Raw genomic sequence first — 23,363 nt, 5'->3', positions numbered from 1 at the left:
CAGAAGGCCTCGGCGGGGCGTCTGGGAACCTGAACGGCCCGCTCTCCGCGACGGCCTGCTGGCCCTGCTGGGGCCGAGTGGGCTGCCTACCCCACACGTGCCTGGGCGAAGGTGGCCCGCGCTGCACGTGTGGGCGGTGTGGGCGTGTGGGAGTGTGCGTGGGTATCACTCTCTAGGTGTGCAACCAAAGTTATCTGCCGGGGCGCGAGGCGAGAGGGAGCGCTCTCGCCAAGAGAGAGCGTGGCAGTTGACACCCGGTGCTGCGTTCACCTGGTCCATCCAAGTCCGTCCAGGTCAGCCCGGCCGAACCACTAGCACCCCGCACCACCCCGCACGGCCATGCCCCAACCCTCCAATGCCCACGTCCGCATCAGCCCGCCAAGTGAGTCGCGGAGAAGGCCTTCCAGTGGGGACGTCTCCGAGCGAGAGGAGTGTGACGAGCGAGAGGATTGTTCGAGCCCCGGCGCCATGACCATGACCATTCCCGTCATCGACCCAGGGAAGCGGCTCGGCGTGCGCCACCTCCAGGCCTGCCTCATGGCCCTCGTGTCCTTCGTGGCGTACGCGCTGCGCGCCAACCTCAGCGTCGCCGTGGTCGCCATGGTGCGGACCAGGCCGCGCAACCAGACGGCCCTCGCCGCGGCCCTCCTCAACGAGACCAGCCTCCTGAACGGCAGCGTCGTCGGCCTGGCTGGCGAAGGTATGGGCGGCGACGTGGAGGCCGACGACATGGTAAGCAGACACAGTGCAACGCAGAGCGGGGGCTGCAACTTGTCCGAGTTCCCGGGCAGGGACAACACGCGAGGTCGATTGCTATTTTCGAGATCGAGTCCCTGACGCCGAAATCGGCAAGTTGCGGCTCCCCGGTGGGAGGGTTGCAAACGGTGGCGGGGAACTGAAAACTCGTCGGCTGCCGGCAGATGTTCGACTGGGACGAGAAGGTGCGCGGCGGGCTGCTGAGCGCCTTCTTCTGGGGCTACATGATCAGCCAGGTGCCGGGCGGCATCCTGTCGCAGCAGCTCGGCGGGTCGCGCCTCCTGGCCGGGGCCCTCATCACCACCTCGCTGTGCACGCTGCTGCTGCCGGTGTGCGCGCTGCAGGGCGGCTGGAAGGCCGTGTTCGCCAACCGCGTGCTGCAGGGCTTCACGCAGGTCCTTCTCTCTCCGTCTTGCCACCGCCCTCGCCCTCTGGACCCAATTTACCCGAGATAACACACCCTGCTTTCTCGCTGTCGCAGGGCCCCGTCTACCCGTCCGTGTACACCCTGCTCGGCGTCTGGGTGCCTCCGCACGAGAGGGAGATCTTCACGACGGTCGTTCTCGGAAGTACGAACTACAAACCGCGCCAGAAACTAAGACGGGCTGGACGGTCTTGACGCTGACTGTCTGTTGTCTTTGCCTCGGCAGGCCAGCTGCTGGGCCCCATGCTGGCCTCGCCCCTGTGCGGGGTCATCGCGGCGCGCTGGGGCTGGCCCTCCATCTTCTACTCGTTCGGCGTCCTGGGGCTGGCCACCGGCGTCCTGCTGCTGTCCCTGGGCGCGGACAGGCCGTCCAAACACTCCAGGATCTCCGCCGAGGAGCTGGCCTACATCGAGTCGTGCATCAACGACGGCGAGGCGCCCAAGGCAAGGCCCCTCCCCCCCCTCCCGCCAAGCCGCCGCAAAGGGCTGAACCGGGAGATGATGCTCTTGTTGACCCCGAGCAGATGCAGCCGCGGACGCCCTGGCTGGCCGTCATCTCGTCGCCGTGCGTCTGGGTCCTGTGGCTGTCCCTGTCGGTGCAGGCGATGGTCTTCTTCACCTTCCTCACCAGCATCCCGACCTACCTCAACGGCGTGCTGGGCTTCAGCCTCGAGGAGGTGAGTCAAGCCGCCAAAGCGGCAAAGCCGGTCTGCGCGGTAGGCAACCCTTTCGGCGCCGTGGCGGTGTTGCACCGCCCGCAGGGCCGGCAACCCAATGGACGCCACCTCGGCGACACCCATGCCGCCTGCGGAGTAGGCAACCCATTCGACGCCACTTCGGTTGCCGACGCGCCCCATTCGACTGCAGGACGGCTCTATGTACTTTCCGGCGTGTCCACCAGAACGGCCTGCTCACGTCGCTGCCCTACCTCACCGGCTTCCTGTCGTCCTTCTTCTTCACCTGGATGGCCAACTGGATTCGCGACCGCAAGCTGCTTAGCACGACCAACAGCAGGAAGCTCTTCAACGCCATGGGTGAGCAAAGTAAAACTGTTTGCATTCGGACAAACCCTAGGGCGCCAATGCCTCCTTGAGGGAAGTGCCTCCGCTCTCCTCACCTCCGCCTGTCTCAGCCAACGTGCCCATCTCCGTGTGCGTGGTGGCGACGGCCTACGTGAGCTCCAAGGCGGCGTCCGTGGCCCTCATCTGCCTGTCGATGGGCTTCTACGGGCCCAGCTTCGTGGGCGTGCAGGCCAACTACCTGGACCTGGCGCCGCTGCACACGGGGCCCATCTACTCCGTGGGCAACATGATGGCGGCCGTGCTCGGCGTGCTCGGCCCGCAGGTCGTGGGGCTCATCGTGTCCGACGTGGTGAGCTGACGGGCCGGGAGCACCTTTGCATGCCAACTTCTTATCTTTTATTTATAGACTGCCGTGGTTGCTGATGTTTGGTTCAACAATTGTCCCAACAAAAAAAATGTTCTTTGTGTCCACTGTTTTAGACGGACATAACGCAGTGGAGGATAGTGTTCTGGGCCCAGGCGACAGTGCTCCTCACTGTCCTCATGCTCTACACCTGGCTGGGTTCGGGAAAGGAGCAGCCCTGGAACCATCCTGACTACAATCACAAAAGGAAACGTAAGTAAGCAGGACCATCACACGGGGTGTCATCCAGGGCCCGGTGCCGCACGAACTTTAGAACTTGTGCATTTGTTTGCATCATTTTTGTGTATGATTATTTCAATTGCAGGAAATCTCAACATCCAGGAGGAACTCGGTCCCGTCTCCCTGCAGGCCGTGCCTCTGCAAGGCAGCAGGACGTCGCTGAGCGCTTCGCCAGAAGACAAGATTGTTGCAAATGCTCACATTGTTGCTAATAAAACTTGAAACACGACAAACTTGTACAGTCCCTCCACCTACAGTACCTACCTCGGCGGGCGCCGGGCCGGGCGGTAGCGGGCGGCGCGCGCAGAGCGCTCCGTCGCTACTCCCCGCGCGAGGTTCCGCCGCCGCCTGGTAGGGGGCGCCACTGCCGGCGACTTGGCGTGGCGGACCCGCGGCATGGAGTATCCCCGCAACGACATCCACCAAAATCCTGCGAGATAAATATTTGGAGCACAGAATCTAGGTCACACAAATAAAGTGGGTGACCCGAAAAGCACGGTTGAAATGATAACGTCGGCAAAAGTAAAAGTAAACAGCCAAATTCGTCGCCACGCTCGAACCTGAACTAATTCGTTTCGATTCCCTTTTGGACTGCCCGTCGAGGGACCACCGCGCTGCGGGCCAAACAGGAGCCGGGTGGCATGTTGCCGTGTCGCCGTGTCGCACACAAACACTGGCATTGTCCGACGGCAGAGCCGCGGGGGGACATCCTCTGCGGATTGGTCACGCCCACGACGCCGCTCTTTGACTTTCCACCACCGCCGACTCCAGGGCAACTCTTTCTAAAATGTTAAAAAACGTGCAAGGTTAGGTAAAGTAACCTTCTTCTGAAATTATCAGAAATAAGTTACTCTGAATGACAAACCTCGAGTGAAAGATGTTTGGCTTGGTTGAGTTTGGCGCGCTGCGCGCTCGTGGAGCATCCGGTCGGCGCTGACGTAGTACCAAGCGCGGCCGAGAGATGGCGCCACTGCTCTAACCTGCCCCGTGCTACCACACTGGTCAAAAGTCTTTAAGCACGGAATAATAGTTTTTCAGCCTTTAGGAAGCATGACAACCCTCGTAGAAATAGTTTCTAGTCACTTCTAATTTATAGGAAGCATCCCCAGCCTCAGATTCGGTAATTCGTAATACCTTTTCGTTTTTATCGGATGACCTACTTTTTGTCAGCGCGCTGCGACTTTTCGCAAAACGAGTCCAAGGACGTCTCCGGATTTTCCCCAATTTTCCCCGGTGCTCCGAGGCCCGTGTCCACTGTAAAACGAGTGGGCAACCCTTTCGCGTCACGCCAGCGCTCTGTTTACAAGTCATAAATTTCAGTCGTCGACTTGACTCGGGAGTCGCGTCTGAATGCGAAGTGTAAGTGAAGTGGCCTACAGACCTACATAATCCAATCGTTCAAATTTGTATTGCGTAAGGAAGGACCTGCGGCGTTGACGAGTTTCCGAGGACGTGTGCGAAAGTGCGTCGATGTTGGCGCGTGCAGGACGCGAAGGAACAGCGCGTCGAGCTGCGTGGTCCTGCCGTGGGCCTGTCGGGAGACATGCATGAAGACGCCACTGCTGACAGCCGCCGCTACCGCAGCAGCTACCGCAGCAGCAGCATGAGCTCAGCTGCCGCGGCCGCCGCCGCCTCCCCGCTCGACCCAGAGCTCGAGCCCGACCCAGCTGACGCCGTGGAGGCCGTGGACGCCGTGGAGCTGCAGGTGGCCTTCTCGTCGTGCAGCAACTCAGGTGAGGTGCCGACCGCGGCGCTCAGAACCTTGTTGGCGTCCAGGACGAACCGTGCCAGCCGCGGGCGATGGCGACGGGGTTGCGGGCAGGTGGGCCGGGCAGGTGGGTGCAGGGTTGCGGAGGGCAAGGGCAGGTAGGCCCGATGGAGCCCCCCCCCCTCTTCCTCCAGGCGGCCGCGGAGGTGCGCGGGGCGTCACGGTGCGCTGGCGCTGGCAGGTGACATAACCTGCGAAGCGACGCCGCGGAGCCTAGCCGCGCCGCCGTGCCCCACCGGCCGGGCCGCGGACGGCGGCTAGGCCCGGCTAGGCCCGGCTAGGCTACGCTAAGCCAGTCGCACGGCTAGCCGTGGTCAGGCCCGTGCTGGGGCCGCTGGCCGCTGGCTGCTGCCGCCGGGACCTGCCCGGGGGTCGGTCGGCGTGCGACTCCGCGACTTGGACGGGGCCCGCCGTCCTAGGAGTCAGCCAGCTCGGCGTGCGGCAGGACGGGCGGCAGGACGGGCGGCACAGGCGGCGAGCCCCCTTCCCTCAATCGGTCTTAATCCCGGCCGAGGGGGCGGAGGGCGCCGGCTGGTGGCAGCGCCACACACTCTAACACACCCCCACACGGTGCCGATCGGTGCCCCGCGCGGCCCAAATACACTAATGCAGTATGCAATAAATGGGATGAATCGGCGGCGCTGTCACACTGTAGTCACTGCAGTCCCCGCGCCCTGGTTTGACGCGTTTGACGAGCGAGTCAAGGAGAGTCTGGCGGAACTGGGACGCGGTGCGGCATCCCTTTCTCGTTTCGGGACACGGCACCGGGAGTTTTTGTGGCGACTTTAACTTTTCGACAGGGGTTGGGTTTATTTGTTTGTTGGTGCTCCTGTCATCGGCTGGCTGCACTGCTCTGGGGCACCGGGCCATTGTGCGCTGGAACCAGGTCAAGCTGTCACTGCAGGGGGCGGGCAGGGCGGGCCGGGGCGGGCAGGGCGGGCCGGGGCGGGCCGGCCGGTCCGGCAAATCTTATTGTGTCGAGGATGCAGGGCACGCAGTGGACAACAGTGGACACGCACAGCAACAACAACAACGGGGACCGTGACAGGTAGTGTTTGCCCACAGCGGCGTGTGGGGGTGGCCCGCTGCAGGCCGGGCGCCCTGTCTCTCTCGCACCCCTGCGGTGAAGCCCGTGAGTGCGAGAGAGACAGGGCGCCTGTCGGAAGCAGCCGGGCGTCGCGTGCCCGTCTTTGTCTGCATGGGCGTGCGAAAGACTGAAAGAGGCGATGAGAATTGACGCAAAAAGTGTGCGCGTCCAATCGGGGTGCGTGGCCACTCTGTGGGCCTACACTGTGGCAGTGAGTCAGACCTGCTGCCCTGCTTTGTCTGCTTTCGTTTTCCATAACACTCACCCGGTGACCCACTGGGCCAGGGCCGGCTCGGCCCGGCCGGCCCAAATGTATTCCATCACATTGGATCGGATCGACGTGAGCATCTCCGCGTAGGCAAAGGCCACGCGGCTTCCTGGCGCTTCCCGGCTGTCTCTGTCGCACTCATGGGGCGCTCCGTATCGGTGCGAGCGAGACACAACGACGAAAACGACTCTCGGAGTGAGTCTCCGGGTCGGCGGCGCGGTCACCCCACTGCAGCGCCACTGTCGCCGCTCGCGGTGCACGCGGCCACGCGGCACGCAGCAACAGGTCCCCACGGCTAGATTTGACAACGTACCGGAGCTGCGTCGCCGCCTGCCGGGAGAACTCTGGTACGTTGTCAAATCTAGCTCTCTCGCACTCACGGGGCGCGAGGGCGCGAGGCTGACAGAGCGACGAAATACCGTCAGTCCGTGGAAACCGGGGGCAACGCACTTGCCTTTTGCGAATATAATACAACACAACCCGAGCAGCGCGCGAGCAGCGCCCTCGGCCTTCGGGGAACCGCACTTTACTCCACTACACTGTGCAGGGTGGGTGGGGGGGGGGCCGCGCTCGCACACCGGACTCGACGTGCCGGACAAAGGGGATGCATTGTGATGGGCAGCACGGCAGCAACCTTGGCGGCGCGGAGGAACACCCCGTCCGGCGTAGTCCGGCGGGGCCTTGGGGAGCTGCATGCTGCACCGGGAGCTTGCTGCAGCGGCGGTGCATTCACTTGCATCCTGGATCCCCCCCGGTCCGCCGCGGTCCGCGGACGGGGCGGCACGGTCCGGTGCGCACGCCGCGCTCGCGGAGACGCGGCACGGCGGGCACGCCGCGCTCGCGGAGACGCGGCACGGCGGGCATGGCCATGGATGGCATGGCGGCGGGCCTCAAAAGCAGTGCGTGGTTCTCAACAGTGCTCTCGTCGGTCTGTCTCCCTCGCACCCTGACGGGCCGCCCCGTGAGTGCGAGAGAGAGAGAGAGACCCCGCCAGTCTGCTGCCTGCTCCTCGTGGCGCTAATCGGCGGGCGAGGTTCTAATCGCGACTCGCCATGCCGCCTCGCCTGCGGATTGACTCCGCCGCTCTGTCTCTCTCGCACCCCTACGCGACGCCCGCGAGCGAGAGAGAGACAGCGCGGCTGCCGGCCAGCGCGACTATCAACAACACAAATTACGCGCGCATGGAGTCCACGCGGCCGGCCGGCCTGCCACTGTTTTGGCTGGACGGGCCACACTGCCACGCTCTCCGCCTTGATGTGGGTCAAACGCTGTCTGCATTGAGGCGCACTTTATTTATCTGGCTCAAGGACGCACAGTGTGCTTGCATTCGCCACGCTCCTCGTCGGGCTTCCATCCCCGTGAACCCGACCCAACTTTCTCGGAAAATATGGCATTGTGTTCGCCCGCCTCATTCATCCCACTGCCTTAGTTTTGGTGGTGCGATTGGTTGCGGAGTCGCGCGACCCGCGCGAGCCGACCGGGAACCCTGCATCCGATTTTCTCGTGTTTTTTTTTGGACGACGTATTTGGAAAGAGTTTGGACTGGAATTTGCTGTAGAGATTTTCCGAAAGTCCGAACGTGACGTTGGATAGCGTGGCGGCGGTCCGCGTCTGTCTCTCTCGCACCCCTTCGGTCCTCCGGTCCGCCCCCTGAGTGCGAGAGAGACAGCGACAGCGAAGCGCTGCCGCCGATAGCCCCCAGTGACGCCACGGGTTATCGGTGCGGTCATCCTCCACCCCCACGGACACACGCCGACGCCAGAGAGAACAAGTGTTCCGAACAGCAGACTCATTCCGAACGAAGCTCACGTCGCTCCCTGCGGGCCTGCGGGTGCGAGAGAGACGGAGCGGAAGAAACAGTGTACAAGCGCGGGATTGCAAAATGGCGAAAACTTACGGCCACTCGTTTATTGGCCGAAACGACGCCGCCGACGCCTTCGCACGCCGCGGCTGCGGGTTCGACTCCCACTCCCCCCCCCCCCCCCTTTCCCCCTCCCCCCGTCCGGGCCGCACCTGCAGCTGCAGTGCATCTGCCGTCGATTAGAAGTAAGCCGGCTGTGGCCCGGCCGACCCGGCCAGCATTAGCATCTCTCCCAGCTGTTTTCTGGAAAACGGCCAGAGTGGGAATGTTAATGTCCATGCATAATTTATTCACATGCGGGGCAGAAATTTGTGGTCATTTTTGAAAGGCGCTCCGTGGTCCCTGCATGCAATGTGCCAAATTTGAGACCGTCGTCTGAAAGTCTCCAGAATGCTTTCGCGGTGCAAATGCCGTCTTTATGGCGGGCGTCCGCGTCCAGTCGGTGACTCACGCGTCCCGGCTCTTTCCGCCACTGTTCCCATTATTTGGCCGCCACTTCCACGAAAAGGCGCGCACGCCTCGCCCTTTTGTCTCGGCGCTTCGTCGCGCCGTCCTTGTCGCACCCCCGCGGCGCGCCGGCACGCCCCTCGAGTGCGAGAGAGACGACTGCGTGCTGCAGCGGACAGTCTCCTGGACACGCGTGCCTCGCCGTGGCGTTGTCACAACACGCTCCGTGGCGTGGTGGTGCACTCCTCGGCCTGCAGTGGCGTGCAGTGCTGGCGGCCTGGCCGCGCTGGCGCACCGCTTGGACGCGCTTGGACGCGCTTGGACGCGCTTCGACCTGGTCTTGACCCCCTTCCGGTGCGCTGCGCCGCGCGCGCTCGTGTCAGGGCGCGCGCGCCCCGCGGCCCGCGGCCCCACCGAGGTAGGCGATGACGCGATGACGCCCCGATCGGCCGACGTCACTGCGTCACGGCCTCGAGGAGCGGCAGTGGGACTCCAGAATGAGGGAAGAACACGGAGACGGGCCTGCTCGAATCAAGCGGAAATAATGACGTGCCAACAGGGACCTCAGGCTCAGGATGGCCTCCGTCTGTGGCGTTCCGGCGTCGGTTGCGTTGGTTCACTCCACCTTCAACCCTCGGCACCCGTTTTCCGGGGTCACGCGCTTAGGCTGGCCCTGGCCTGCTGGACATGCGTCCGCAGCTCGTAGGCCTACCTTGCTGTACTAGTTTTAGCGTGTCCTTTGCAGCGGAGTTCGCCCCATCCACTGGCGAGGCTTGGGCCTTAGGTTGGCCTAGCGCAGGATCGCCAACACGCTCTCGGACCGAGGGTCCGTGGCACTATGGCTTTATCCTACCGCGCAGGCTGGCCTTGGCCGGCTAGTCTCACCGTGGCTTTTAGGCTGGCTCCGGAGCTCCGGTAGGGTCTGAGCGTTTGGAGAGAGAACACACTTTCAGAGTCCTGGCTTTTATTCCTGCCTGGGTTCGGGTGGTCAGCCCTGGAGACTCGTGAGTCCCCGAATGATCCTGGAGCAGAGATGCGGTTTAATTTATACCTTTGCGACGCACCCCTCCGGCCTCGGCGGCTCGCCGGTCTCGGCGGCTCGCCGGGCTCGCCGGGCCCTTGACCGTTCGGCCAGGCCCTTCGGGTGACTTCGGCTGACCCGAATCGAGATCGGCCGAAATCATGTGTGATTCCCCTTGGCGTGGGTGTCGTCTGCATCGGCTCGCCGCGCTGCACTCACAATGGCAGCCGCGGCCTCCTACCTGGCAGCGCTACAATGCTGCCAACGCGCCCTCTTCGTTGGCCACCCTGCGGCGTGGCCGGCGCGGCAAACTTGAATCGTCTACGCATCTCGCTAACTAACTATATGTAGACCAGCGCTGAAAGCGTGGCTCTACACCCCTCCTTGAACCCGCGCGTCGCGTCGGCACCCCGGTGGCTCGCCCGGGCCACGGGCACGCGGGCACGCCGCCCAGGAATCGCGGGCCGCGGTGGCGGCGCGGGACCTTGCATTGCAGTGCGGCTAAATTTGTGCGTGTGTGTGTGAGTGTGTGGACGCGGGGTCTGAACAGGATGCACCCTGAGCGGCATCACCTCTCCAAGGTCCCGCAGAAAATAGGATAGGAAATGAAGACGGGCATAACAGACTAATAGCGCGCGAGGGTGTGTATGTGTGCGTGTAAATAGAAGTGTAATAGTAGTAAGTGTGTGTGTGCACGCGCAGCGTCTCCACGTCGTCCCGCAATGCATCTCCACCTTCATTTTGACTGCTGCGTGGTGTGTGTGCGTGTGTGTGCTGGTGACCTGCCAAGACAAAGGCGGCTGCTGCACCCCTTTGGCACGGCCCCACCGTCATCTCTCACACACACACTCACACACTCGCACCTGTTTCAAGGACACCCCGGGCCCCTGCCCGGCCCCCCGATGAATCTTATTCCTGCCATTCCTGCTCTTGTTTTTGTTTTTGTTTATGTTGTGGTCGCGACAGCCGCAGCATAACGCGCACAGGAATACCCACTGGCCGGGGGCGGAGCGGCGGAGGGTTGGCGGGGCGTCTCAGAAATAATGATCTCACTGGCCGCAGCTCGCAACCCCATCTCGGCCGGGCCAAACCGAAAGTAGGTTAGCGTTTTCGGGCCGGCTCATTTTATTTTTGTATCGCTCTGGTCGCATCATTCCGTGTGTGTGAGTGTGCGTGCTTTGCGTGCCGTCCGCTCATCGCATGCCACCGTTCGATCCAAAGTAACGTCGTCCGATTCCTATCGACCGCGCCTCGTGCCTCGCGAGTTCCCACGCTGCCCCCTCCCCCTCCCCCCGCGGGGGTGTCGCTGTCAATCTGTGGAGGTCGAAGCGCCTCGTCGGGGCGGGGCGGGGCGGGGTGCGCGCGCGTCGAGGCGGAATGTTCGATGCTAGGGGTGGGGCGGTGTGGCACGGCGGGCATTTCGATTCCACCTCCGTTTCCTTGTCTGTCTTTCCCTGTCCCGCGGCGCTGGCGGCGCTGGCGATGCCGCGGGGGGTAGCGCCGCGCCCCGCCGCGCCCGGAGACCCTGGCATACCCTGGTACGGAAGGAACCACGAGGAGGGGGATGGGGCGGACGTCAGGACGACGGCACGGCGGGCCGGAGCGACGTTGCTGCTGTCCACCACGCCCTTCTCGTCCCGGATTCCTGACTCTCGAGCAGATGAAACAGGCCGCGTCGTCGTCGCGTCGTCACCCCTTGCCGGCTTGGCGCTTGGCTTATCGGGGTGCCGCGCTGGCCGGGGCGCTGCCCTTCGTCTTGGCCGCCCTGCCCCAGGTACACTTCTCCAAACGGTCCATCGGTGGCACGACACCGGCAGCGCCACACCAGCGCGGCCCTCGGCCTGCCCTCGGCTCGCGCCCTACGTTGCGGCCCTACGCTGCGTGCCCTTGGCTGCGGCGGCCCTTCGGGTGGAGGGGGCCTGGCTGTTGGTCCCTGCCCTGCGCGCCTCGCCCGTGGTTGCCCCCGCGCTGCAGCGCTCCCCCCGCGGGTCCGGCTGCCTGCGTGCCTGCGTGGGGCCTAAGGGCGACGGATGCGTCGGCGCGGCTCGGCACGGCCCGGGCGCCGCGGCGGGGAGGGGCGTTGGGGCCCTTGCTGTCGGGCGTGGCGCATGGCACGCTGGGGCTTTACTGCAGTTGTCGAGGGAGGCGGCGGACTTGCACTTGGCGGCGGAAGACGCGGGAAGAGGAGCTGTTCCCAGAGCTGCGGCCGAATAGACAGGCCGCCAGACAAGCTGCCCGGGCGGCACCGCGTAGTGCGGGCTACGCGCTGCGGGCGTGTGTCTGTGGCCCATCCTGGCTGGCATTGCCTGCCATGGGGGCCGCACCCGCTCTTCTCGTCGCACTGCTGGAGAGAGAGAGAGAGAGAGAGAGAGAGAGAGAGAGAGAGAGAGAGAGAGAGAGAGAGAGAGAGAGAGAGTTTTTAGAGAGAGAGAGATGGCTCGGCGCAGGCTGCAGGCTGCTCGCTGCGCGTGTTGGCGGGGCTCGCGTAGAGCCTCGCGCAGTGCCTCGCGCATGCGCCGCGGACACCGCGGGCCCCGCGACAGCGTGGCGTCCGAAGGGTGTCGTCCCGGACGCGGCCGTGGGCGATGACGTCGCGAGGATCCACCGCAGAGTGAAGGGGGCGCTGCCTGTCCGGCCGTGGCGTGGCGTCTCTCGCGCCGGGAGTAGCGCCGCCACCCGCGGCGACGCGGCGATACCCCCCACCGCGGCGCCGCGGCACACTGACACACACACACAGACTCACTGACAGGCACGGAGCGCAGCGGAGCGCATCTCCGGTGGCCGCTGCAGCCGCTGCAGCTAATCGGGGTGCTGGCCGGCCGGCCGGACGGCTGCATGCTCTTTCTTTCCCAGATTTGTTCGGCCCGTGTAACTGGGGCATTTCGTCCGTCCGCATCCGTCCGCGAGTTCCCTCTTTGTCCGACTGACTCACTGGCCCCGGCACGGCACGGCACGGTCAGCCCAATGGATGGTCTCTGCTGGTCATATTCGTACCCGCGGACGGACGTGTGCCGAGGCGAGGCGAGGCGATTTGTTGATGTCGCTTGCTGGTTTGACACACCAGACCGACTACTTTCGGAGATTCAATCTCTTTTTGACCAACTTAGTCCGCCCAAATAATCTCTAGTTGTCCCTAATAATCATCAAAGTCGTTCATAATTTCCCGCAATCAGTGATATTCATAATAATCAAATGTAATCAATGTAATCAATACACTGGTAAAACTAGATAATTTTAACAATTTAGTAATCAATGTTCATGAAAATCTTGAGTTGATAACCCCTTGCACCACCTCCCCACTTTGCCTGGACTTGTACTCAGTCTCTGCTGTGAAGCCTGAAACAAAAAGGAACATAACCCAAATAAACGAAAAGCATCCTTTACTGACCGCACCGTTAAAGGGCCCGGCGTGTTTCGGTCCGCGTCCCACGCCCCCCCTCCCCCGCTGCATCGCGCTGCATCGCTGCGCTTCCCCAGAAGATGTTCCGGTGGGCGAGCGCGCCGCTGGCGTCGTAGTCGTGTCCAAACGCATCCAGATTCATAAGGTCAGTGACGGAAGAAGTAATTAAGAAAAATGAAGGCGGGCCAGGACGAAATAATGAAGGGCCTTGAAGCCACTGCACTGCATTTATCCCTCAGAGTGCCTCGGAGCACTTCTTCTGCTGCCCTTAGAGCAGCCATGCGGGGCAGAAAACCCCAGGCTGGGTTTATTCCAACTTCACCAGCAGTGCAACATGGCGGGTGCAGCTGCTGTCGGCCTCGAGGTGGACATGATGGACATGATGACGGGGAGGGGGGTCTGCACGGGGTAGCAGGCGCGACACACTGGTACTAGGCCGAAGGCACAGCAAGGCGTCGCAAGGCGGCTCGCCCTGACATTGCCACCACTGACCCGCTGACCTGACCTGCTTCTGTTTGCCACTTCCCCGGCGCCGCGGGGTCGCGGTGGTGCACAGTGTGGTGCACACTGTGTGGTGCACACTGTGTGGTGCACACTGTGTGGGGCACAGTGGTGCATCCGACCAAGCCCCGGTTGGGGTTAGGCCGCGTTAGGCTGGCCGACGCACGCAGGCGCGTGGAAGAGCATAGAACGCCCGGCCTAACGCCTTGGGGGTGGGTACACTGCACACCGCTAGCGGGGGGATGAAAACGATGAAAACGTCACCGCGGTCCTCCCTCCCCTCCAGCGACGCTTTGCGAGCGAAGCCCAACTCTGATAAAAGTGTCATTAGGCTGCCAATTTCAAAGTTCCAGCCGCCACCGCGATTCTTCCTTTGTTCTTTGCCGCTCGTTTCGAGCTTGAGAGGTTCGAGGCGGTTTTGAGGGAGGCCCGGCCCTGGCGGCACGGCACGGCCCGTGCGAACTACCCCGGCCCGCGCGACCCACAGTGCCCCAGACCGCGGAGCGCGCGGGGTGGAATGGGCGGAATTAACAAACGCTCCGCGCCCCGCTGTGCTGCTGTCCGGCTTTGTAACGTCGCCGCGCACATGATGGAGTGCAGCAGCATGGCCGCAGCATGGCGGCCCGGCGAATGGAAATGGCGGCGAGTCGGGGCGCCGCTCGCTCTGGCCGCCCCGCTTTAGCGTGGCGTGGCGCGGCGTGGCCCGGCGCCTTTTTGTGGCGTCTTTTTGTGGCGCCCTACTTGAAGACGGCCGCGGGGCGGGGCGGGGCGGGGTGCATGGCGGGGTGCATGGCGGGGCGGGGCGCTCGGGGTGCGCGCTGCAGCAGGGGTACCGACCGGCCCCTCTCTGCTGCGCGCTGCGCGGAGAGTCCTCTTTGTTAGTCCGAAGAGTCGCCCTGATTTTTGGCAGCGGGTACAACGGGGGCGCGGCGCACTCGCGCGGCAAAAATTATCCCGCCATTGGGGTCGCGGGGCGGGGCGGGGCGGCCGACGGATTTATCGTGCGCGACCGGCGACGGCTCGGCGGGCGGCGCTATGCACTTCGTCCTCGCGTCCAGGGCGTCCAGGGCGTGGCCGGCCCCTCGCAAAAGGGAGCAAGTCTTGTGGCTCCGCGCGTGCGTGTGTGTGTGCGTGCCGAAAAAGGTTGAGAACCGCTGGGACAACCGCCGTAGATCGGGCGCAGATTGGGCCATAGCCCATAAGCAGGCGCCAATTTTACCGTTTTTGAATCGTATTGTTGTCGCTCCGGGCAAGGGCTCCCTTTCGCGTCTCGCAGCACCCTTTGGCGGACAAGACTCATCGGCTTGAGCAGCCTTGGCGACACACACACACACACACACACACACACACACACACACTTGCGGTGTAGCTTGATGCTGCTTGATGGCTCCCGTCCAAGTGGGTGATGGCCACGCTGCGTGCGCTCGAAGGGGGTACGGTGGAAAAGGGGGGGGGGGAGGGTCGTGTGTTCGGAAGCATCCCTTGCTCCGATCGACTATTCCATTTTCGGGCCATTATCAATCGAACTGCGGAGAACGGAGAACAACGCGCGGACGGATGGGCGACCACGACGGGCATCGGATTCCCCCCCCCCCTCTGGCACGGCACGACGCGGCACGGCAACGCACGGCACGTCGGTAATTGTCATGTCCGGTGCAAGTCCAACAATGCCCCGTTGTTGCAGGCGTCACGGTAGACGGGCCAGACACGACGAGACGGTCCCAGCGTTTTGGGGAGGGGGGGGGAGGGAAGGGGGAGGGAATTTTTCTTGCTTCACGCTGCGCGCGTTCGAGACGACTTACGGTGTGGCGTCTTCCTTTTGCTTTTCTTTTTCCATTACTGCCCTGCCGGCCGTGCTGGCCCCTACACCGTAGGCCTGTGCGGACGGGGCTGGTGTGAGCCAGTGAGGATGCATGTTGGTGAGGTCGCGCACGCGTGTGTGTGCAAGAGAGGGGGGGGGCAGCAGGGGCGCGGCGTTCAAGCGGTGCTAAATTTACCGGTCGCTTCATTGGGATTCGGGCCTAGGCTAAAGCAATGGTGCCAAGGCTCGGGTGGTTTTGTACCTCTGTGTGTGTGTGTGTGTGTGTGCGTGCGCGCGCGTGTGTGTGTGTGTGAGCGCGCGCGTAAATGCAAGCACTTCACCCCACCCCGTTCACCTGTTCGGGTGGCCTACACACGCCCCTTCCCGCGTTCCTTCCCGATCCGGACAGAGCTCTTCCTCTCTCGCAACCCTTGTGGAACGCTGGAACCCACTGGAACGCTCCATGAGAGCGGGAGAGAGAAAGAGCTATACTGTTCGGGCCGAGCTTCGGGGCGGCGCGGCCACGGCGCGGCCTCTCCTGATCGATGTGGCGGCGAGGCCGTTTCGGTTTTCCCGTCGGATTGGAGGTTCGAAGCGCCGAACACCGAGAGGAACTAAGTGGCGCCTTTCTCCGGTGCACTACACTGGCGGTGCACTACACTGGCTGCGGCAGCTGCGGCGCGCCGTGGCGTTCCTGGCGGTGTAGCCGCAGTGTAATGGTGCCAAGGCTGTACCGAGAGCGGAGTGCCGTGCCGTGCCGTGCCGCCGGGCCGTGCTAGCCGGGCTGGCTAGGCTGGCTGGCGGGGGGTGGGGAAAGTTCAAATAGCGCCCTAATGTTAAATTAGGCTTCGGTAGCGCCAATGGCGGACAGTCTGAAACGCGGGTGGCATTCCCCAGTGTCTATACACTCTGCTTCCGCGGCTCCTCACCGCCTGCCCGCTGGAAGTCGCTGGAAACGTTCCCCGCCTCGCTTTTATTCGGCGAGGCTATCCGACAGCTCTTTTCCTCTTTTCCTGGAAACGCCGAGAGGCTCATGCTTGACAGAGCCGTTCGTTGAGCGTCCAACCTTAAACCTGCGTGGGTTTGAATGCGTGGCGCCTGTCGGTGCTGCGACACTGCAACACGTGCATGCAGGCGAAGGCCCGCAAGTGCGGCGGGGCCTACGGGGCCTACACCGCGAGAGCCGCCAGGGCTTCCCGCGCGGTAAACGCGTTAAGTGTCCGTCGGAAAGCGCGGAGGGGGGGGGGGGGCGATCAAGCCCAAGGGCTAAGGGCTCAACACGGTGCGGCCCTCGTGACGCGGCAGCCTGGACGCGGACCGGACAAACACAACGCGTATCGATATGTTTTTTATTTGCTCTTGTTTTCCAGGTACTGACGTCGTCGTCGTCGTCGTCGGCGTGGTGGCGCTAGTCTAGTGGTGACGCAGAGGTGTCTGGATTGCTGGGCCGTGAGATGTTACGTAAGCGACCCAAAAATTTTAATAAATAATGATAAACAAGAAAAGTGTTTTTTAGCCTTTTTTCATTTTTGCATTATTTTTTCTATCTTTGTGTTGAATGTTCCCCGGGCGCCCGGTCCAGCAGCAGCATCTAGCCAGCTAGGGCCTCTAGAGCTGCCTCTCCAGAAGGCCTTGGCCGGCGCCTCCGGCTGCCTCCGGCCCGCTGCTGCCTGCTCGCATCGAGGCTCGCATGCTCCGGGCGTGGCTCCGGGCGAAGGGGGAGGGGAGGGGGACGCGGAGGTATGGGGCTTGCTTCTAATTTCCGGCCGAGTTTTGTGTGGGTCGGCCGGAAGTGCGTGAATTGTATCGATCGCGATATGGTGGGGCCGCACGCGAAACACGGCCTGTTTGCCGATGTAAACGACGAACGCTGTTTACAGTGAGTGTACGTCGCACCTCTGGCAAAAATGGTTTTGTTTCGTGAGCACTGCAAAAAAGACACTATACTAAAGATATGGAAGTTTAAATACTAAATTAAATGGGTCGGTGGAACCGACGCCATTTCGAACATGTAAATCTACGGCTGGTTTGATAGGGTATTCGCGAACAGGCCCCACTTCTCCCCTCTCCCCCAGGAAAATGCGTAGTATTACCTGTTAGCGGGGCGCCAGCCGGCCTGTTTGCTCTGCTAAGCCACACCAAATATTCCATTAATTTCGCGCTCCAGCGGGGCCAGCCCGAGAGAGAGAGAGAGAGAGAGAGGGAGGGAGGGAGGGAGAGAGGGGAGAGAGAGAGAGAGAGAGAGAGAGAGAGAGAGAGAGAGAGAGAGAGAGAGAGAGAGAGAGAGAGAGAGACAGAGAAGTGGGGAGCTTGCGTAATTGATTGGATCGCGTTTGATGCGCGCTTGTTTTTCCCTTTTCGGGGCGGAGGGCGAGCAGGCAGGGCGGAGGCGAGGCCTGCCCGGCCTGCTCCTTGGGGGCGTGGGCGATGACGGCGCCAGCCAGGGCGGCCAGGGCGGCCAGCGCGCAAGACAAAGGGTCGTCTCCGGGTGGGAGGGGGAGGGGGAGGGGGCGGGTGGGTGGCCACCCCGGCGGCAGCCCAGGCTAACGAGAGTGATTGTTAACTCGGGAAAGGAGCTCGGCGTGGCGGGGCGGTGCGCGCCGTGGTGTGGTCGCCCAGTTTCGGAGGGAAACAGGCCACTTGTGATGTCGGGCCGGGGTGGGCCTTGGGGCTTGGCAGGGCCAAGCAGGGCCGAAGGGACGCCAAGGGCGGCGCGTTTTGTCTGCTGGGTCTGCGGGCGGCGCGGTTTGAATGGGGTTCTACTGGGGCTCATCTAAGGGCGGGGAAGGAAGGGGTTGTGGCGCTACCGCCCTCCCCTCCCCCCCCCCCCCCCCCCCCCGCGGCCCCGGGACGGCGGCCTGGTAGCGCCACGTGCCGCGAGGGGCGTGGCGGCGAGGCCCCGAGGGGGGGGAGGTGGGGGGGGGGGACGTGCCACCGAGGGAGGCCCCGCCTGGCCCCGCCTGGCCCCGCCTGGCCCCGCCTGGCCCCGCCTGGCCCCGCCTGGCCCCGCCGGCGCGGCCGTCCTTGAGGGGCGCGTCGCATCGCGTCGCGGAGACGAGATGAGTGACAAGGAGGGGGTATTTATTTGGCCGGAGTGCACGCGGCTGGCGAGCGCGCGCCCGAGGGCGGGGCGGCAGGGCCTGGGAAGGGTGGCGGAAGGGCCGGCGAAGGGACGCGGCCAGAGTCTGCCGGACGCACCAACTTGGCCGGCGGTGGTCTGGCGGTGGCCTGGTAGCCTGGCGGCGGCCTGGTAGCCTGGCGGCGGCCACAGCAACCCCCGACGGAGCCCCCGGCGCTCTCCGTCCCGGGGCCGCCGATGCGCCAGGGTGGAGCCTCTAGCATGCACTGCCAGGCGAAGGGAAGGGGGGAGGGCGCCACCGGCGTGTTGCGGGTGCCAGTCCGCCGGACGGACGGGACGGACGGGGGAAGTCCCATGTCCGGGCGCCCGCCGCGTCGGCGCCGTCTCGACGAACATCGCAAGCTGCGCCGCCCTTGCCACGCCGCCAAGCCTTCGCGAAGCCCCGCCAAGCCCCCGCGAAGCGCACTGCGGTCAATACACATGAAGTTTCCAGGTCAGGTCCACGGGGTGGAGCGGGGAGGGGGAGGCGTCGTCGGCGTGCTGATGGGGCCGGGCCGGGCCGGGCCGCCAGCCGCCACCACTCTGTGGCCACGACACGGCCTCGGGTCATTACGTCGCCGAGCCAGTCGGCCAGTCGGACTCTGAAACAAGCACCCCGATGCGGCGCCACCGCTTTTAGGCCGCCGATGTGGCCGGTTGGCCCACTGATGTGCTTAAAATTGTTTGAACAGAAGTATGAAAAGAATAAAGTGGAAAATAAGAAAGAAAATGTCGAAGCTGGACAAATACGTGGGTGGACTGGAACACACCCCGAGTTTGTCGTTTCCCCCGCTACAGTCGCCGCCGCCGCCCAGCAAGGCGGTGGAGCTGAAGTTCGCCGACGCCCTTCATGGTGTCCCGGACAAAACCCGTATAAGTAGGCGCGCGGCGGAGCCTGTCGCGGTTTCTATTACGTTATTCGAGTTTCCCCAGCTTATTTTCCTCCTTCCGTTTTTTTTCTGTGCCTTATTTTTCCATCACCTTGAGGCGAGGCTGGCCGAATATTATTTCTTTCATTTCTGCTTGACTTCGGAGCGAGGGAACGCGCTCGCGCGCACGCTCCATGGCTAGGCTTTCCTTCCGAAATCCCCCCCCCCCTCCGGCCTTGCCGCGGCCTTGGGGCGGCGATTCATTCGAAGGGGTGGGAAGAACACGTGTCCTGGGTATGGGCCGCGGCGGGGACGCCATCTCCATTCGGCGCACGTCCCCGTCGGCCCCCGTCCGGCCCGGGGGCGGGGCGGGGCGGGGCGGGTGCGTGCGACGTGGCCAGCTCGGGGTCGCGTCGCTGGCGAAAGCAGCGTCCGGCCGAAAGCGAGGCCGAAGGCCGAAAGGCTCCACGGCTCCACCAGCCGAGCCACCGTCTGATCCAGGAAGCGAAGGGAATATCCTACTCCTATGAGTTTTTGTTGTTTGATATATTTTAGTGTTGATGCAGCACACGGGGTTGTTTGCGGAGTGCCGCTGCGCGGTCGCAATGTGGACTCCAGCTGGCTGGCCGTGCTGGCCGTGGCCGCGGTGGTGGTTTCCCGGCCGACTTTGCCCTCAAGTTGGCGCGCCGCGTGGCAGTGCACCAATGCGTCTTCCTCCGTTCCGCGCCGAAGTCGCTCCGCCGCCGAAGTCGCACCTCGGCGAGCTGCAGCCCCGCCCCGGCCCCGTCAGCGGAAGGACTTTGGCCGTAAGTCGCGGCCGCCATCGACAGCCGTGACGAAGAACGAAGGACGCTGGGAAGGGCGCGGCGGGGCGGTGGGGCGAGGCGAAGGGCTGGTGGTGGAGGCCGCGCAGAACCGCCCGCTCGGAACCGGGCGCTGGAAGCACGCTGGAAGCACGCTGGAAGGCCCGAACGCCGGAACCACTGGAACCAAACGGCAGCGCGGTAAATGTGGCTCAACGGCCGAGTGGCATGCCACGCCACTGCACGGGATCGGGGCTGGGGCTGCCTGGGGCTGCGCGACGCTGCGGGGGCCTCCGCTCCGGGTCGCGACGGGGCCGCGGCAGGCCCGGGCGGTACCGACATTGTAAAAGCGGGTTAGTAGGACGCCCCCCTCCGCGGCCACGGCGGCAGGCAGGCAGCCACCCCTTGGCGCCCCCGCCGCATCGTGCTCACGGCACACGCCACCCTCAGGCCCCGTGCGACCACAGCGCCGGACTCTGCGGCGTGGCTCGGCGTGGCTCCCCCGGATGAGGCTATGCGCGTGCTTACGCCGGGGCGCCGGGGCCAACATGTGTCCACCTCGCCTCCATCAAGGGCAGTGGGCCAGTGGGCCGAGCAAACGTCGGGGCGGCGGGGCTGGGGCGGCACCACCCTGCACGTGGTCGCCTAGCGTCGCAGCGACATGGCGTGCCACGTCCCCCGGACCGCGACGAACAGGATGTCGCCGCGTGACTGCGAGACCGATCTCGCGCGGCGCCACTCAAGACGGCGGCGCGTTGACGGGTACCCCGGGCACGTCACCGCCAGGCCGTCAGGCACGCCGTCAGGCATGCGGTACCCGCGGAGGGGTGTTTGTTCGCCCCGGCCCCATCCATCATCCCCATCCCAGCTCGCCTTAATCCACGCCGTGCCGGCCGTGCCTGCCGTGCCTCGCGGGCCGCGCGCGTGCAGCCCCTCTACCGCCCCCTTTCGGCCCGGAACTGCCCTCATCCCCGCCCGCCCCCGCCCTGCAGCCCCCATCCCCATCTCCGCTACTGCGCAGAGGGAGGAGTCCCACGCGCGGCCCCGTCAGCCCGGCGCCGCGCGTCCCGGCAGCGGCGCGGTTAGACTACATGCAGGCCGTGCAGGCCGTGCAGCCCTGACCACGGAACGCGCGGCCAACACCCATGGTGTCACTAAAAAAATAAGTAGAGTCGATTGATTCGATTGATTCCTCTGACCAAATCGACACCTCCTAAGAAAACCATCCTTACTCGCCTGGGCGCTAGGAAACAATCCTCACTCGCTGCAGACCATCCTTAGGAGGGGTCGAAATCTTGATTCAGCACTCTCCTATGGTCAGAATGATGAGTAAATGAACCAAAGTTCAGTCGAGTCCGAGTCAACTTTTTAGAAGTGCTTGTTTGGCTGTTGTTTCGGGACTGTCGCCGCGTGCCGCCTGCCGCACGAGCATTGCCAGACGCGACTGTTTCAAGTCCAGCTGGTGGACGGATGGGGCGGACGATCCCGCCTGAGCTTACCGAACCTAACGACACTGGAAGGGTTATCCGCATCTTCCACACGACCGACTATCAGTGCGGGTGCAGGCAGGCACCGCCACGTCGCTGCCCCCGAGTCGCTGACGCTGGGTGTCATGGACTCGTCCAGCGAAGACAGCCCCGATGGCGCCGACGGGCCGGCGGGCAGCGCGACGCCCTGCTTCGGGGCGCCGAGAACGTGCAGCAGACATGCAGCGCGCCCGTCTGGACACTTGCCCTTGGCGGGGCGGGGCGGGGCGGGGCGGGGCGGCCGCCCTAAGGCACCACTTGTTGGGGTAATGCGGCCTTCCTCACCGACCCCCCGCCGCGCCCCGCCCCGCCCCGCCACGCCTCGCCCCACCGCGCCGCGCTCGGGCCTGGTCGATACGGAACCAGGTCAGAGGGCGCCATGCGAGGGGCCTACCCCTCCCTCCCTTTCCACCCCGTGCTGGTGGCGTTGTGCCCTACATCCTTCTTGTATTTGCCTCCTGAATCTTTGTCGACCACGCCCCCTCGCCGTCCGTCGTCGTCATGGTCGTCTTCGTCCCCGCGGGGCCGAAGAAGCCGCCGGAGCCGCAGCGGCTCATAAGGAACAAAGGCCACTGGTCGCCACAGAGGCGGGTTGCAAAGTCTCCGTCAAATCGTGTAGAAAATTTGAAAAATCCACGACGGGCTGCGCCACCAAAAGCCAATCCTGGAGGAAATTCTAGAAGGTTGCTTCCAAACAGCCTGGTGACGCGAATGGAGGCGGAGCTGACGGAGCGGCAGCGGGGACACTGTAGCGCCGCCTCGCCGCCTCCCTGTGAGGGTAGCGATACGAGGTTCCGGCCCCGCCCCGCCCCGCCCCGCGACGCCCTTCAAGGACACGAAATAAGAAAGTGTGGGCGGAAGGGCTGAACAGCGCCGCGGCGCGACGTCGACGCCATGCTGTGTGTGTGTGTGTGTGTGTGTGTGTGTGTTGGTGTGTGTATTGGGTCCTTTATTGTTCCCGGAGGGCGGCCCTGCTGTAAAACATGCCGAATCAAATTCAGTGGCCGGTACGGAAAGCACGGCTCCAAGGTCGCCGAGGGACCGAAGTGTTTCCGCGCGGTCCGTCGTCCATCCGGGCGTGGAAACGGACCGCCTCGCGAACCCCCGCCCCGTCGGTGCTCCCCGTCTCCGTCCCACAGTCCCACATCCCCACTCGCCAGGCCGCCAGGCCGCCAGGCCGCCAGGCCCAGATTTTCATTTCTTTCTTACTTGGGGGAATCACCCTGTCCACGCCATCCGTCCGAGTCCGGGCTCCTGCGTGAGGCTGGCCAGGCAGGCCGCGGGGCCGTGCCGCGCCGCGCCGTGCCGCGCCGCGCTGGCGAAGGTCACGTGCCGCGCCGCGTGAAGCTGGTTCGTCATGTGAATCGCCAACAGAAGGCGGGAGGGCCTGGAAATCAAAAGGAGGGAAGCACGCCAGGCCCCGCAAAAGGCCTCCCTCCGCGTCGCTCCGCGCTCCGCGTGGCCGGCCGGCCGACGAGTCGCGGGAAATGAGTCCTTTGGTAACGAAGCGAAGCGCTTGACGAGGCCCTGCCGCTGCCCGAGGTGTGGCGGCCTGGCGCTCCGCCTTTCCTCCGCCAAAGTGGACTTAATTAATTTCGCGTTAATTCGTGGGCGGGGAGCTCCGCTAGCGGACCTACTCGGCGCAGCGTTTCGATCCCTGTGTCCGCTCGCCACGCTCACTCGACGTGTCCCACACACTTTTATTTTATTTCAGAGAGTATTAAACATGTACATATAAATGCATGTAAAATAGGCACAGCGTTGTCGTCGCTTCCCCCGCAGGCTGCAGCTGCCCAGCAAAATGCGGGGTGCGCGGCGACGCCAGCTCGGCCTGGCCGCGCCGCCCCTCCGCCGCCCCCGCCACCCCCGCCGCCCCCGCCGCCCCGCCTGGGTCAGTTAGGGTAGGCTTGGCCCTTGGCCCTGCCCTCGGCCTGCCTACCGCAAGGGCCCACGGGGCCACCCTCGGCCGGCTCGCCACGTCATGCCGCCCCCCGAAGGGCCCGGGGGCGGGGGCGGGGCGGGGGCAGTAGGCACGCGGACGCGCCGCC

The 23,363-nt window shown here is 64.3% G+C and overlaps 2 protein-coding genes and 1 long non-coding RNA gene across 5 annotated transcripts in view; 2 read left to right on the top strand and 1 right to left on the bottom strand.

The window, feature by feature from the left end:
- The first annotated feature begins 67 nt into the window (after positions 1 to 67).
- Positions 68 to 3,072, top strand: LOC117653316 (putative inorganic phosphate cotransporter). Its single transcript, XM_034398921.1, has 10 exons — positions 68 to 382; positions 500 to 732; positions 921 to 1,151; positions 1,238 to 1,325; positions 1,407 to 1,624; positions 1,705 to 1,857; positions 2,082 to 2,214; positions 2,313 to 2,551; positions 2,683 to 2,818; positions 2,931 to 3,072. The coding sequence occupies exons 1-10, from the start codon at positions 340 to 342 to the stop codon at positions 3,065 to 3,067; spliced, it is 1,611 nt and encodes a 536-aa protein (XP_034254812.1). The 5' UTR covers positions 68 to 339; the 3' UTR covers positions 3,068 to 3,072.
- A 122-nt stretch (positions 3,073 to 3,194) lies between these two features.
- On the bottom strand, positions 3,195 to 4,399 carry LOC117653875. 2 transcript variants are annotated; one of them, XR_004588265.1, is made up of 4 exons: positions 4,227 to 4,399; positions 3,711 to 4,141; positions 3,406 to 3,627; positions 3,195 to 3,275 (listed from the first exon to the last, which is right to left on the bottom strand). It is a non-coding gene; the product is annotated as an uncharacterized LOC117653875 (long non-coding RNA). The 2 variants fall into 2 exon arrangements; XR_004588264.1 differs by having other exon boundaries at positions 3,711 to 4,099.
- LOC117653872 (nuclear hormone receptor FTZ-F1) overlaps positions 4,156 to 23,363 on the top strand; it is a 96,666-nt gene continuing 77,458 nt past the window's right edge. The window contains exon 1 of one of the 2 annotated variants that reach the window (XM_034399853.1): positions 4,156 to 4,578. In XM_034399853.1, the coding sequence (XP_034255744.1) occupies positions 4,389 to 4,578 (190 nt within the window). In that variant the 5' untranslated portion in view covers positions 4,156 to 4,388. The remainder of the gene's footprint in view (positions 4,579 to 23,363) is intronic. The other variant, XM_034399854.1, reaches the window with a different exon arrangement.

Source organism: Thrips palmi, unplaced genomic scaffold, assembly GCF_012932325.1.
Source record: "Thrips palmi isolate BJ-2018 unplaced genomic scaffold, TpBJ-2018v1 HiC_scaffold_8, whole genome shotgun sequence".
In the NCBI taxonomy this organism is placed as follows: Eukaryota; Metazoa; Arthropoda; class Insecta; order Thysanoptera; family Thripidae; genus Thrips; species Thrips palmi.
The sequence above is the reverse complement of the archived record's forward strand: the minus strand, read 5'-3'. Positions and strand labels throughout refer to the sequence as shown.

Bases quoted from the DNA above. Each gene is read 5' to 3' on its own strand.
- LOC117653316 (XM_034398921.1), top strand. From the start codon at position 340: ATGCCCCAACCCTCCAATGCCCACGTCCGCATCAGCCCGCCAA. The intron at 383-499 runs GTGAGTCGCGGA...TCATCGACCCAG, and splicing joins CGTCCGCATCAGCCCGCCAA to GGAAGCGGCTCGGCGTGCGC. The intron at 1,152-1,237 runs GTCCTTCTCTCT...TCGCTGTCGCAG, and splicing joins TGCTGCAGGGCTTCACGCAG to GGCCCCGTCTACCCGTCCGT.